Here is a 16,983-nt window from a genome sequence, read left to right on the forward strand (position 1 = left end):
ACAAATACAAAGTGGAAATCATTTTATTTATAGTATGTTGAAAGTCAAAATCTTGAACAAAAGTAACACTATATGTACGGAAATAATAGATATCGTACGTTTGATTCAAAATTTCAATTAGGGATTCATATGAACATCTTTTAAAAATATTGACGAAAGCAGTGTTTTAGTTAGAACAATTCAGGGTTGACAATTAATTCTAAAAGTATAACTCTAACATCTTAATAACATATGCATTAGGTTTGAGATTTAACAACATAGTGATTTTTAACCTCCAACATACAAAAGAATCGTGCTATCTGTGGAACAAGTTATCGTGACTTCTTTTAAATACTATTTTCTTTCATTTGTTAGAGAATGGAATAAAGTTGACATAATAATAACATTATATAACAGATATTCCCAAGTGACAATAACGTTCTATGTCCTGAAGAATTTCACGCCATCAATAAAGTTAAAGTGCAACTTTCATCTGGCTTATAAATATCTTTCTATAAAATCATTCACTTGTCTTGTAAACTTTGTCGGAGGACGTGATTTTCGTTCAATAATAACACTAACAAGGATGCAATACAAGCTGCAGATCGTCTGTGCATCAGTCAATAAACCGTAAAAAATACATCAGGCATAGATTTCCTTAGCTGTATTTGGTAAAACTTTTAGAAATTTTGGTCCTCAATGCTCTTCAACTTCGTACTGTATTTGGCCTTTTTAACTTTTTTGGATTCGAGCGTCACTGATGAGTCTTTTGTAGACGAAACGAGCGTCTGGTGTATATACTAAATTTAGTCCTGGTTTCTATGGTGAGTTTATTTACACACCTTTTGTCTTCCCAAGTAACAATATATTAGTTAAATCTTGATAGATAAAATCAGGGAATGTTGAATAATTGCCAACAAATTCTAAATGATGTGTATTCAGCAAATTTACGCCATCGTATGGTCTTCAAGAATAAGCAAAACATATACCGTGTGGTCAGCTTGTAAATACAATACATGTTTAGTGGTCAGAGGAATGTCCCGAGGACTTACAATCTCCCTCGTTGGAGGTTGAATTGAATAAGATAAAAGTATTGAAAGCCGAAAGAAAAACTACAAACTCAAAATAAAAAGCAAATAAAACCTGGATTACAAACAAAAAACCGAGGGAACACACAACATATAAGAGGAAAAACCGGAACAACAGAAACAATTAACTGCAACAGAAACAAACGCCAACATACATAGAACCGGACTCTTGATGACAACTGCCATATTTCAGACTTAGTACAGGACATATTAAAAAAAATGGTGGGTTAAACCTGATTGTATGGCTTTTCAAATAGGTTGTATCAAGAGTATTAAAGCTTCAAGGGGAAAAATTTGGTAACTCAACACGAACCAATTTTTTTTACTCTAATAAAGTGGCACTATTCAGAATTCAGGTTGCTTTCTATCACTCTTTGGAACAATTAGTATCATAATCAATGGTTACATAAATGAAACAACGTTATAAATTGCATGCATCTGAAGTCCTTTTTCTGGATTTACCTTCATCGGGATAGATCAAGGCCGATTATATGAAAGCCGTAGCTGTAAAAATAAGGTCAACTTTATCTAAGAGAGTTGCAAACGTAGTTTCTTTATAATTTCAAAATTTATAAACGGACATGATATAAGTGTTCATTATAAATAATGTCAGTAGCGAAGAACTGACTACTAAGCTGATGATGCCCCCAGGCATTGATAATCCACCAGCATAGGTATCGACCCTGTACAGTTAATAGTTATCAAAGGTACCAGGATTATTATATGTTAGTACGCCAGACGCGCGTTTCGTCTACATAAGACTCATCAGTGACGCTCATATCAAAATATTTATTAAGCCAAACAAGTAAAAAGTTGAAGAGCATTGGGGATCCAAAATTCCAAAAAGTTGTGCCAAATACGTACGGCTAAGGTAATCTTAAGGTAATGTTAAAATTTAACACAACATTTTGTAAAAAACATGCGTCCGAAGCAATCTTCTGAATTGACCTTCATCAGACACGCTCACAGTTGAAAATTTGAAAGATAAGGGTGTATAAGAACCAAAACAGTTAAAAAGCTATATGATGAAAAATGATATAAAATCTGCTAAATTCATCTAAGATCATTTTTACCTAAGGAAGTTTTTATAAAATTTAGTAAGCTACACAAATAAAGCACTTTGCAATTAACAAACATGATATAAAGAAAGTACCTAAAATACAATTGTAGACAAAACGAGTTTCAAATAATGTTGGACAGGTGCATGAAAAATGCGCATCGTATTATCGTTGCGTAAATATGTCAAATAGATTGTGGTGTTACTTTGGTATGCGGAACTATCTTGTGACACGAGTTTGGACGCGCCTTGGAAACATTTGCGTAATCATTTTCCGAAGCAGTTCGCCATACTTTTGAATAGTTGTAAAACATGACAAAGTTGTTTACAAATATTGGTATGATGACCGCCAACAAACAAACACCTGTGATTGCACACAGACTGCCAATACATTTTGATAATCCGATAGTAGGTACCATATCGCCATACCCAACTGTTGTCATGGTTACAACTGCCCACCAAAATGAATCAGGTATACTCGGGAACGCCGTATCTCCAGAGAAAAAAGCAAATGCTCCGAACATCAACATGGCGACAACCAGAAACATTGACATCAGTAAGACTTCAAAGCCACTGGCTCGAACGGCATACATTAGCACGCGAAATCCGGTGAAGTTTTTAACCAATCGGAATAGTCTAAATATTCGAACTATCTGCAGACAATGAATTATGTCAAAAATAGACTTTTCATATTTGTCTTTCGGATTTGCGAGATTTGCAAAATAAATTGAAAACATGACAACAAGAGAGAATATGTCGACGAGGTTCAAAAAGTCACAGAAAAAACTTGTGTACTTGTAAGGAAATAGTACAAATCGAGTGATGATTTCTACAGTAAAGTATGCCACTGTTATGAATTCAATATAATATAAGAAATCCAACTTTGTGCTGACCATTTCTGGAAGTGGTGGGATTGTTGTATTTGCGGTACTCGATCCATCGAAGTGACCTTTATAAGCGTCGAAATCATCTCCAAAATACTCTTCCCATTCAGATTGGATAAGCTTTCTTCTGAAGGATGGATGTGTCTGGCAGACAAGTCCAAATATAGACGCTAACACGAACAGTGCACTGGTAAAGAAATATACCTGAAATTAATAAATATAATTGTGAAGTCTACAAGGTGTCAGATTAAAATAACCACTTGTTGCTTATTTTAAACCTGTTTTGTGATTTATATTATATAAGATGTATTTAATTTCAGAATATATATTTTTTTATATCTATTTTTTTCTTCACGAATTTACAAGTATCAACATATATTTATCTTGTGGCACAATAAGCAAGCAAGTAAAATAAATAAGCATAAACCGCATTCTATGAACTAACACTTAGAAATCTATGGATTAAGTGTACTGAGTAATAACATTTTCATTTTTATAGTCATAGTTGTGCAAGATATATATGAGCATACATATGGTATTGTGTAACAGTATACAAATAATTTCAAATGCTCATATACATACATGTTTAAATTTAAATAATGACCTTAGCCCAGGGGTTCCAGTACAAGTTGTGTTCTCACACACTTAAGTATTTTGAAAAAATATGTTTCTCTAAAATCAAGTTCAGAATAAAATTTACACTGACATTTCTTTTATTTTGTGAAAATTGTTTTTAAAATTTCAAATATATGATCGTTTGGAACATTTCAACATTAGTACATCATTCATTGCTTGCCTGTCAAAATACATTGCTCATTATCATTCACTGTTATTGTTATAAGTTGCATATCCTGAGCTTTAACATATATCCTTAAGGCATAATTAACTAATCCACAGATTTCTTTTTTAAATTTTATATTTGTCACGTGATTAAGGTGGCCAGTCGTGTTTATATCTGTAAGGAAAAATATTTATATTTTCCTAGTTTAAATCTTAAAAGTGTTACTCAAGTTGAACTTTTGGATATATATTAGTGTATTATAGACTTGATGATGATTCTTAGCCAATTTGAATCCAGTTTTATTGAGTGTTTTGATGGAAATCCTCTTAGTCAATTTGGAGCCACGGATTTCGTTCAAAAAGTAATGGCGCCAAATCCAATTGAAAATACAGATCATAATGTGAGTACTTTAACTACGGTAGCTCAGATACATAAACCACATCTAACGACAACAAATACTCCTAGAAAACGTCATTTATCAGAAACAGACCAAGATCAGGTCGAACATAAGAAGATGAAGCATTCCAGTATTTCCGCCACCCCCTCCACGCATTTACCGAACTCTGACAACACCCAGTTTAATGCAATTGTTCAAATGATAAGCAACCTATCAGACAATTTTAATAGTGTAGCTAGCAGGTTAGAGAGCAGAATGTCTGAAATTGAGGGAAATGTGGAAAAACGCCTAACTGTTAAATTCGACAAAGTTATTCATGATAAAGTAAAAAGTGAAGTAGGTAAATTGAAAGACCAAATTTCTAGTGAAGTTAATGAATTGAAAGAAAAGGTTGTTTCCATAGGAAAATCATATGCAGAAGTTGCGGCATCTAGCGGTAAGGTTATTAACTCTGAATTAAAAGACCAACATCAGCTTAATGTTATTGTGAAAAACCTCCCCTTCGACAAACGAGAAGAAAATGACAATTCAATACTAAAAAACAAGGTTTCAGCTTTATTTAAGGATGGTCTGAAACTGGCAGATATAAATGTAGCTAAATTAGTCAGGAAAACAAGCAGATCTGACGATAGACCGGGTATTGTGGTAATAACTTTCGCTACTATGGAACACAAGAAAGGTGTATTGAAAGCTAAACGTGTACTGAAAAACTCAACTAAATATTCACGTGTGTATATTGAGAACGATTTACCACTGCAACAAAGAATTAATAACAATAACAATCGTACACTATTAAAAGCCTTAGGCAGGGATAACGATTTCATGATTAAATCTGGACGTGTAGTGAGGAAACAGTCTGATGATACTAGTGTTCACAATTTGCCACAGGTCAACGGTCAACGGGCAAACAATTATCCACGCTCCCGTACAGATAGAAATAGACATAATGATCGAGATCAACACCGTGATTATTCGGATGGACGACAGAGTTACGAAGGTAACAGTAGGCGTGGTCGTGGGAGGTGGTATTAGCTTACATGCGGGTTTTGGAACATTAATGGGTGGAGCAAAACTATAAATAGTGAAAAGAATTCTATGCTAGCTTCATGTATACATAAGAGTAATTTGCATATATTAGGGTTGGCCGAAACTCACCTGGTTGGTCAATCAGTTGTTGATATCGAAGGTTACACGTGGTTTGGACAAAACCGTAAACATATACACGTGCGTGCAAGAACGGGATCGGGAGGTGTTGGTGTATTAGTACGAAACGATGTTTTAGTGAATTATAATGTTGATAAAGTGAGCAATTCTGTTGATGGGATTTTATGGATACGTTTTTCCGAAAAAAGCAACCCGGACTCGTCCTTTTATACATGTGTGATATATTTGCCTCCAGAAAACTCCGCACGATCGGTGAATATTTATGAATTTTTAGACTCGCTTTCTTCCGATATATATACAATCCCGAATGGTAGCCCATTTTATTTGTTTGGAGATTGGAACAGTCGAGTATCCGACATGCCGGATTTTATAGAAGGGATAGATATTTTACCAGAGCGCAATGTTGTTGATTTTACAAACAACAGTTACGGAGACATTTTCTGTGAGTTTTTGAGTAATGTTAATTGCTGTATTTTAAACGGAAGGAACTTTTTAAACAATGATTATACATTTATATCTACTAGAGGAACATCTGTTGTTGATTACTGTATAGTGCCATATGAATATTTGAATAAATTTGTAGATTTCGAAGTTATTAGAGCTCAAAGTCTTGTTAATAGTACTTTTACCACAGGAGCGTACGACCCAAAACATATTCCTGATCACTCATTGATATGCTGGACATTTAATACTTTAGTTTATGATGACCAAATTATGGTTCGTCATGCTCAGTCGACCGATAACGAAACACCTGAACATGTGAAATTTGATACACGAAATGTGCCAAATGATTGGTTAACAGATGTTGAAGTAGTATCTAAGTTAAACCAACTCATACTTGATCTTGAACATTCAGAAAACAATCAATTAGAAATAGACAATAAATACGACGAGCTTGTTAATATTATTCAAGATGAAATGAACTCCAAACTAGATAAGCGGAAGGTGTATTGCGCGGATGGTATCAGTAATAAAAGAAGGAAGATGAAGAAGCCTTGGTGGAATGACAACCTTACAGTACTATGGAATGAAGTGTGTGCAGCTGAACGTATTTGGCGTAAAAATCCTAACCGTAACGAAAGGAAAAGTGCACGTCATGTATTTGTGAAGACACGTAAAACTTTTGACAAAAACTGCCAACAAGCGAAAAGACAATACTGGTATCGTAGCCAAGAAGAACTTTGTGCCGTCCAAAATGGTAACCCCCGGGAGTTCTGGAAGAAAATAGGAAGAATTGGTGTTGGGAATGAAAGACAGAAGAACATTCCAATGGAAGTGTTACATGATGACGGTTCAATTTGTACTGATACTGATGTAGTTCTAAATAAATGGAAAATTTCTTTTGATAATTTATTGAATTGTAAAGATAAAGATAACTTGCCGAATGAAAGTATAACAAATAATATTTCAGATGATTTTTTAGATTGTGAAATTACTATTGATGAAGTTTTAAATGTATTGATTAAAGCAAAAAATGGCAAAGCGCCGGGTATTGATTTGATACCTATAGAATTATATAGAAATGATATACTTTTATATGTTTTACATAATTTATTTAATAAGTGTTTTAAATTTGGTAAAATCCCATCCATGTGGAGTAAAGGGATAATAACACCTATACCTAAGTGTTCTACAGCAGACACTAGGGATCCTTTGTCATATCGGGGCATTACATTGGCACCATGTAGTTATAAATTATTTTGTAGCATTTTAAATAATAGACTAGTATCTTGGTTAGAAACAAAAAATATTTTACACGATGAGCAAAACGGCTTTCGTGGTGGTAGAAGTACTATTGATCATTTGAGTACACTAACATCGATTATTGAAACCAGAAAATTACGAAAATTATCTACGTTTGCAGTGTTTGTAGATTTTAAAAAGGCATATGACACGGTTAATAGAAATTTATTGTTTAACGATCTTAATGATCTTGGTATAAGTAAACATTTTTTGTGTGTTATTAAAGCTATTTATTCTCAAGTTGAATGTGCTATTAAATTAAATGGGCATATGACTGAATGGTTTAGTGTAAATTCAGGCCTAAAACAAGGCTGTGTTTTGTCGCCAATTTTATTCAATATTTTTATAAACAGCTTAGTTACAAATATTAAAGCATTAGATATTGGTATTGATATTGATGGTGAAAAAGTTGGCATTTTGTTATATGCAGACGACATTGTATTGATTGCAGAGAATGAAAGCGATTTGCAATTACTCTTAGATGTTTTAAATATATGGTGTAAAAATAAGTTATTAAATGTTAATCATGAGAAAACTAAAATTGTACATTTTAGAAATCCTTCTGTACAGCAGACAACAACATTGTTTTTATTCAATGATAAGCAGATATGTATTGTACAAAGCTATCAATATCTGGGTTTACTATTAACTGAATTTTTAAATTATGATGTAATGGCTAAAGCTGTAGCCAAATCAGCGAACAGGGCATTAAGTTTGATTATTGTAAAGAGTAAGGCCCATGGAGGTTTCCAGTACAGTACATTTACTAAATTATTTGATAGCCTGGTCTGGCCAGTAATAAGTTATGGTGCAGCCATTTGGGGCACCAGAGATTTTTCATGTATAAATGCTGTCCAGAACAGAGCTATCAGGTCTTTTATGGGTGTGGGTAAATATACCCCAAACGATGCAATTCAAGGGGATATGGGCTGGAGACCTCCAAGTGTTAAGCAGTGGACTTGTGTTTTTCGACACTGGGCTAGGTGTAACATAATGTGCACAGATAGATTAAATTATAGAATATTTAAATGGTGTTATAGAAATGCTCTTAATAAGAGAAGAAATTGGTGTTTTAGGATTATGTCTAAGTTTAAAGAATGTAATTTAGATTTGTATACTGATTTAAATAATGTACTGTGTAAACAAAGTATTATGCAGATAGAAGAATTTTTACTTGATAAGTATATAGAAAACTGGCAAAATAGAATATTAACACAAGATGTTGGTAAAAAATTGCGGACTTATAAATTGTTTAAAGACAGTTATGGAAGTGAATTATATTTATCAAAAAAATTATCATATAGATATAGAAGTGCTTTTGCTAAATTTAGATGCGGAGTAGCTCCGTTGAGAATTGAAACAGGGCGGTATGAAAATAAAAATGTAGACGAAAGAGTGTGTTTTATGTGTAATGATAACATAGAAGACGAAAAACATGTAATACTATCATGTCCTTTATATGCAGATTTGCGCTTTTGTTTATATAGCGAAGCTATGAAATATAATGTAGATTTTAATGATTTGTCTGATGATGATAAATTTGTTTATTTATTTAAAAACATTAATTGTTATGATATGGTTGCCAAAACCTGCTTTGATATTTTAAGTAGAAGAAATACCTTTTTATATTCTTAAAATGAAATTATTTTAATAATCGTATGTATTTTAACTAGTTTTATATAGAAATTGTTTTATAGTCTCTCACAATTCTTAATAGAATGGTACTTGTAATTTATATTTGTGTATTGTCTGTTTTATAGTGTGTATATACTCTGTATGTACTGTATATTTATGTATTGCAAGTAGTGAGACTTTAATAAAATATTGAATCTGAATCTGAATCTGTCAAAATACATTGCTCATTATCATTCACTGTTATTGTTATAAGTTGCATATCCTGAGCTTTAACATATATCCTTAAGGCATAATTAACTAATCCACAGATTTCTTTTTTAAATTTTACATGTGGATTCTGCTTGCAAAAATACATCAGAACTAAAAAAGAAAAAGGGGGTAACCGTTTCTGTTTTTCAAATAGTCATACAAGCTGATGAAATGAGCAGAATGAGACACAAGAAATACAAAGAATTTATTTGGAAATCATAAAAAACGGCAGATAGTTTTACTTTATCAAGATTTTCTAATTCGTCGGTCCTCAGAATATTTTTAGAAATCGAAATGCAATTCAAAAATAAACGACGTCACTTGCTGCAAAAAGAGTCCTTAACACAGTGTTAGTTGTCAAGTTATATGTTCTAGAAGTTTGATTTTTAACGGAAAATTAAATTAAAACGATTGATGTCTACTATAAACGTCACCACAAATTCTACTCTATCATAACGCTATTATGTACAAAACAGTATCGTTACAAAAATGTTATTAGAATTAAGCTAATATAACAATATATTCCTCAATAACTGTAAAAAAAATAATTGGTTTTGTTATTTGGAATGTGTAGAAATATCATCAATTCATCAAATACTTCCAGATATCAATTACGAGCGTTTGTAGTGTTCAATTTGAGTTTTTTTTTAATAATAAGCATATTCAAAGAACTTTGTCTTGAACTTACATGGTGAACATATATAAATACATTGAAATATTCTGGATTCATTTGATGAAGTGCTTTAAGAACTAAAAGCATAATCTTTATACAAAATCATATGAAATGGGCATCAATCATATCTAATCAAAATGTATGTCTGCTGGTGTCATAGAATGAAATTCAAAACAGTGTGGCTGTGGCTATTGATTGACACATTATATTCATCCATTGACTGGGACAATTTACGTGAACGTTTGTCTGTAACGACCACTGTTCACGACGTACCTACGATAGACATTTAAACTGTGGGGTCACCAAGGTTTCTTAACGCCTTTAATTATATAGTAATTCGAAAAATTAATCAGAAATAACCTTTATGTTTTGATTTATATAATTGATATAAATCAAAACATCGTGTTATTTCTGATTAATTTTTTCGAATTACTTTATTAAGGTATTGAGAACCTTTGGTGACCCCATAGTTTAAGTGTCTTTAAAAAGTACACAGTGAGCAATGGTCGTTACATACAAACGTTCACCTAAATTGTCCCAGTCAATGGATGAATTTAATGTGTCAATCAATGGCCACAGCCACACTGTTTTGAATTTCATTCTATTAATACTGTCATTTAAATAATTCGTGCTGCCCTTTTGGAAGCTTGCACATTTTATCATCATAAACAACATTGTTTGCAGCTAACACAATCGTGCAATAATAATTGAATTGCGGAAAACATTTTAATTTCGGTTTGCAGGGGGGAAAATCTGACTTCTTTTATAACTTATGCTGATTCAATACATGTATTGAAATCGAGTGGACCGAAGGACAATATTGCTATTATTATAGATAAAATTGCAGCACGAATAATGCGTCCAACAAAGTGTTTTGACTATTTAGTTTTGTTGATGTATGAAATGAATTATTATTTTATAGTTCATACATGTGATAACGTATCTATTAGTATTACGTTAAACACATATTTTGTCATTTCATTTTGATTAATTTAATAAATGTGTCAGGATGGTCCTAGGACAATGGTTGCCAGGAATGTCCTCAGATGGCTTTGTTGTATACCATAACAAAAATAAATAAGGTCCTTATATCGTAGGACCTATCTTAGGACACTTTCATTGACACGGACCCATGCTTCATTTATAATTAAACATTAAATATTTACTATTCATAAAAATTGTAAGTCAAGCTTGGAACCTTAAATTGATCCGACCTTAATGGTTGTTTTTAACAATCGAAACAATTTGGTACTGTAAAAATTGAAAGTGTTCTGTTTATTGCTGAGATAATTAATTTAAAATCTCTTTTCTTCTGTTTTCTTAGAAGTTAACTTCATTTGTTTTTATTTTACGCTTGATTTGAAATTTCGTATATTTACTTTGATGTTCTATAGTCCATAGTTTTTTTTCATTCAATCATTTCTGATGAATTGTATTGGAAAATATCCTCCTATGTTAAAAACGTTTAAAAACTAGCGAAACTTTAAGATAGGGAATTTTTCGACTACTAATTTGCATATGAAACTTTCTTAATATGATGATGATGATGATATTCGAGGAGTGTTAAATTGAGGTTACAATTAAGTTAGTTGTTTAACTGTTTAACCTATGTAAAAAGAAACATAATACAAATACTGCAGGCGAAATTCAAGACGGAAATACAATTGAGAATGGAACTTGGGATTGTGTCAAAGAGAAAACAACCCGACCGCAGAACAGACAACAACAGAAGATCAAAAATATGTCTTCAATGCAGCGAGTAAAGTCCTCTGAGGAATGGAAACAGCTGTCATATTCCTGATTTTGTCCAGGCATAACGGTATTAAAATGTTATTAAACCAAATGCAAACTATGTTGAACAATCATACAATATTAAAAAAAACTGGGGCTGCATGCATTCATGACATTTGCTGTTTATACTAATATAATTCTAAAATTGTTACTTCAAAAACAAACTTTCACCTTGATCAGTTTATGTTGACATTCATGCTTACATCAATTTAGGCAAAGCAGCTATTTTTATGTGCACCTGCTATTCTTCTTTATTTGACAAAAATTAAACCAGTGCAACGACATTTTGTGCATTTTGTAACCAAGAATTGCACCGGAAAACTAGCAATTCTGGTTTGGTTTGTATGGAAATACTTTATGATTTCTTTAATTCTTATAGCAAAAGAAAACTTTTATAATAAGTATTTAAAGCATTACTTACACTTATTACAATAACTGACCATCATAATTATGGTTCAACATCCTGACGATATCTATATTTTGGTGTTACACAAAGTCATGTTTTTCTATTGACTGTTAACGAGATGAATTTGTTAATTCAAATTGACTTTGAACTAGCTTTTAGTAACTGCGAGTACACTAAGATTGGTGCTTGTGGCATTTTTTTTAATAACTTGTTTTTGTGCCACTTGCAAACATGGTAAGCCACGATTTTTACAATTTTTTATGTTTGTCTGTTACATTATATCCAACGTTATTGGGGATATGGGGATGCAAACATGAGTGCACTCAAAAATTCTTTATTTGGTCTCAAATGTGTAATCCATGTCAGGAGCCTATTATTCAAGGTAGCAAGTCATTTCGTACCTTCACTATTTCGTGCCTCTGCCATTTGGTACTCAAAATTATCATTTCGTAACCAACATTTACCATTTTATATCCATGATAAAAACAACTTCGTACCCTATAGTTCAGAATTTCAGATGCATCTTCCATTTCGTACCTCATGGACCTAATACAAGTTTACCATTTTGTATCATATATTTAAAAAAAATCATCTACATTTTTGTCGAGCCAAAAATCGAAAAAAACGAAACATAGCGATCCTACATTCCGTCGTCGTCGTTGTCGTCGTCGGCAGCGGCCACAAATATTCACTCTATGGTTGAAGTTTTTGAAATTTTAATAATTTTCATAAACTACCATGGATTTCAACCAAACTTGGACAGAAGCTTGTGTACGATCATAAAATCGTATCCAGTAGTAAATTCTGTAACACAAAATCTTCTTTTTCCGTATTGTATTAATAAATGGACTTGGTTTTCTTCCAATTAACAATGTTACATACAGTCTGCAGTTTAAGTTTTCAAAATATTTATCAGATTCATAAATTATCCTGGATTTTTTACCAAACTTGCACAGAAGCTTCTTACAATCAAAGATAGAATACACAGGTTTTAAAAAAAAATGTATTTCCACATTTTTGTTGAGCCTGCAATTAACAGCAAAAGTAAGCGAGACACTGGGTTCCACAAACCCTAACCATTTTTTTTCTTCATATTTTGGCTTGTTTTAATTTTAAGTTTATACAATAAATGTAAGATGATAGACGGGAAGGGGGTGTTTTGATACAATAATCTTTTATATACGCATATATAGTCCGGCGGCTACCAGCATATTTCAGATGAATTGTGCACATCCTGCTACAAGCATGAAATTTGACATAGACCTTCCTCAACTATTACTCTTTTATTTCAGATAGGGAAGCATTTGAAAAAAATGCCTCACTTCCGGTAAAATCCAAAATGGCGGACGTCATACTTGAATCAGTCTAATATCGAAGGCTAGTATTTGAAAAGGTGTTATTATCATGATACTAGCATAAAAGTTGGTACAAACCTTTGTTATGTACTGCTTTTGGATACATTTTATAGATTAGATGTCTTCAAAAACCATACTTCCGGTTAAAATCCAACATGGCGGACATTGTGCTTAAATAAGCTTATTTTTTAGGGAGGGTAATTGAAATGTGTTTTAACGTATTGCTACTATCATTACATTTTGCAGGAACCTTTCTTTGGTGCTTCTGATGGATACAATGTATAAGACATATGTCTTAAAAACCCTTACTTCCGGTAATATTCAAAATGGCGGACATGGAAATATCAATTAATTATTCAAATATTCTTTTATTCTCTTATAACTTTTTTTAAAATGTAAAGAAAATGATTTTTTTTTGTGCTGGTCATTAAACTTTTGGCTTTAAGTTATCCCCAAAACCACTAATTCTATCATTTTGTAAATGTTTAAATATTAAATTGATACTTCCGGTAAAAATATGACGTAAATTTCAAAGATGAGTCCTCAATCCATTTCTTCGATGTAGAGTTTTGGATAGATTGATTAAAACAAAATAAAACCACTATAGTACAAAAATATATTTAAAATTACTACAATTTTCGGCAAAAAATACCGATCACCACGACATGCACACAAGGCAGTGCACGAGAGACCCGATTTTCCACATTAAAAATTACCGCGGCATCCTTTCTTACATCCACAATATACAAGCTTCTGACAAAATGATGAGGCCTCAAAAAGAGTTTTTAAAAATTTATCCTCTTTGTCCCCGCCTGGAGTGGGTAGCATAAGAGTCAATCCCAAGCTCGTCTCCCTAAACACATACCTAAGTATATTGCATGATTTACATGCTGGAAAAGACTAGACCAAGTTGAGGGAATATCCTCAATAAACCTTCCCTTTTGCGCAAATAGTTATTTCTTGCTTCGTTAACCATGTTATACCCATCTATTAAATTTGTGCGATCTTACAGTAAAACCCCGGTGATTTAGGCTGATCAATCATCATTCTTTATGTTAAAGTCACATCTTCAAATGCAATCAATGTCTCCCACATAGTCTTTTTTATTCCCTTTCAAGCAAAGAGGGAACCATACACAACAGGTAAAGGCATGGGTAACAATAAGTGTGTCAGATCACTCATTTTCTAGTGCATTTGAAAGGCCATTGATAGATATTAATCCAAAGTCTTTTGCCCTCCCAAACACAATCAATAGTTCGTCTACCCCTATGTCATGGAATAGCGAAGCAGTAGTGACAGCATCATCATTAACGACTGTTCGAATCATGACTCGTTTTAGTTCGTGTTTCACTGCATCAGACACATGCACCATGATTCTAGTGTCTGCCTCTAAATGTGAACTTGGTGCTAAACTTGAAATACATCACGTGGTGGATAAGATAGAATATCCTTACCATTTGTTGCTATAACTTCATCCACTCGTAATACAGTTTCAAGGTATTTTATTAAGGTACGGACATAATACCCAATCAGCATACTCGTTAGGCCGCAATTCACAATCGGAGAGCTGATTTCCAACATTTACAAAGACTGTGGTATTGTTTTCCTCATCCATAATTCCAAAAACATATATTTTCTTGCTTTGTTAACCCAATCTGATAAGTTTTTTTCGATCTTACAACAAAACCACGTATCGTTTTCAATGACATTAAATTTATCAAATCCATATGGTGATGTTGGCTGGTCAATCATCATTCTCAATGCTAAAGTCACATTTTCAAACGCCATTAATGTCACCAACGCAGTTCCTTTTCCAGCAAATTGTTATCTTCAAATGCCTAGTGCATTTGAAAGGTCATGGATAGATATATATCTTAAGCTTTTTTCCCTTCCAAATGCAAATCAAAATTTGTCTGCCCCTCTGTCACGGAATAGCGAAACAGCAATGACAGCAGTATCGACTGTTCGATTCATGACTCAGTTAAGTCTGTGTTTCACTGCATCAGACACATCGATCTTGATTCTAGTGTCAGTCTCTTCGTGTAAACATGGTGCTAAACTTGAAACATCATCAAGTGGTGGATAACACTGAACATCCTGAACATTTGTTGCTACAACTACCTTGTAATCAAAATTGTATTGAGCAAGCTGCTGTGAATGAAAACTTAAAAGTTCTTTCTTATTGTCGTCATCTCTCAGAAAACTTTGCCAATTTTGAGGATATTTTTAACCCTGGATTCGTCTGTGTATTCCATTTCCCCTAAATGTTGCTCTTGCTTCTTTTAGCAGCTTTTAAACTACCAGTATTGTCTATGTTCGCATCCGACATTACATCCACTGTTGTTACAGTTTCAAGGTGTTTCCTAACGAGTATGATGATTGGGTATTATGTCCTTACCTTAATAAAATACCTTGAAACTGTGACAAGAGTGGATGAAGACTTTGATGAGTATGGTAGTTCTAGCAACAAATGCTCATGATGTTCTATCTTATCCACCACGTGATGTATTTCAAGTGTAGCACCATGTTCACATAAAGAGACATACACTAAAATCATGGTGCATGTGTCTGATGCAGTGAAACATGAACTTAAACTAGTCATGATTAACAGTCACTGATGATGCTGTCAATACTATTTCGCTATTCCGTGACATAGGGCAGACAAACTATGTATTGTGTTTGGGGAGGCAAAAATCTTTGGATTCATATCTATCAATGGCCTGTCAAATGCACTAGGCAATGAGTGTTCATACACACTTATTTCTGACCCATACCTTTACCGGTTGTGCTACGGTTCTCTCTCTGCTTGAAAAGGAAAAAAAGACTGCGTGGGAGACATTGATGGTATTTGAAAATGTGACTTTAACATAAAGAATGATGATTGATCAGCCTAAATCACCGGGGTTTTACTGTAAGATCGCACAAACTTATCAGATGGAGCTAACATGATTAACGAAGCAAGAAAATCATTTTTTGCACAAAACGGATGGCTAATTATAAGTGAGGTTATTCCCACAGCTTGGTCTAGTCTTTTCAAGCATGTAAAAAGTGCAATATACTAATGCAAGTGTTTAGTGAGACGAGCTTGGCATTGGCTCTTATGCTACCCAGTCCAGGCACTAATGGATTTCGAAGGGACAAAGAGGGTCCCTTTAAAAAAAACACTTTCAGAGGCCTCATCATTTTGTCAAAAGCTTGTACATTGTGGATGTAAGAAAGGATGCCGAGGTCATTTTTAATGTGGAAAATTGGGTTTCCCGTGCACTGCCTTGTGTGCATGTGGTGGTGACTGTGAATAAACATGTATTCTTGGCCAATATAGTTATTTTAAAATTTTTTTAGTACTATAGTGATTTTATTTTGTTTTAATCAATCTATCCAAAACTCTACATCGAAGAAATGGATTGAGGACTCATCTTTGAAATTTACGTCATATTTTTACCGGAAGTGTCAACTTTATATCTAAACATTTACAGCATGATAGAATTAGTGCTTTTGGGGATAACTTAAAGCCAAAAGTTTAATGACCAGCACAAAAAAAATCCTTTTCTTTACATTTTAAAAAAAGTTGAAAATTTGAATAATAAATTGATATTTTTCGTCCGCCATTTTGAATATTACTGGAAGTAAGGGTTTTTAAGACATAGGTCTTATACATTGTATCCATCAGAAGCACCACAGAAAGGTTCCTGCACAATGTAATGATAGTAGCAATACGTTAAAACACATTTCAATTACCCTCCCTAAAAAATAAGCTTATTTAAGTACAATGTCCGCAATG

The 16,983-nt window shown here is 33.1% G+C and overlaps 1 protein-coding gene across 2 annotated transcripts in view; it reads right to left on the reverse strand.

Annotated features, from left to right (window-relative positions):
* Positions 1 to 299: 299 nt before the first annotated feature.
* LOC139501426 (potassium voltage-gated channel protein egl-36-like) overlaps positions 300 to 16,983 on the reverse strand; it is a 34,421-nt gene continuing 17,737 nt past the window's right edge. For both annotated transcript variants that reach the window (XM_071290504.1, XM_071290503.1), the window contains exon 2: positions 300 to 3,212. In XM_071290504.1, coding sequence (XP_071146605.1) covers positions 2,310 to 3,212 — 903 coding nt within the window. In that variant the 3' untranslated portion in view covers positions 300 to 2,309. The remainder of the gene's footprint in view (positions 3,213 to 16,983) is intronic.

Source organism: Mytilus edulis, chromosome 13 (assembly GCF_963676685.1).
Source record: "Mytilus edulis chromosome 13, xbMytEdul2.2, whole genome shotgun sequence".
NCBI classification, from domain to species: domain Eukaryota; kingdom Metazoa; phylum Mollusca; class Bivalvia; order Mytilida; family Mytilidae; genus Mytilus; species Mytilus edulis.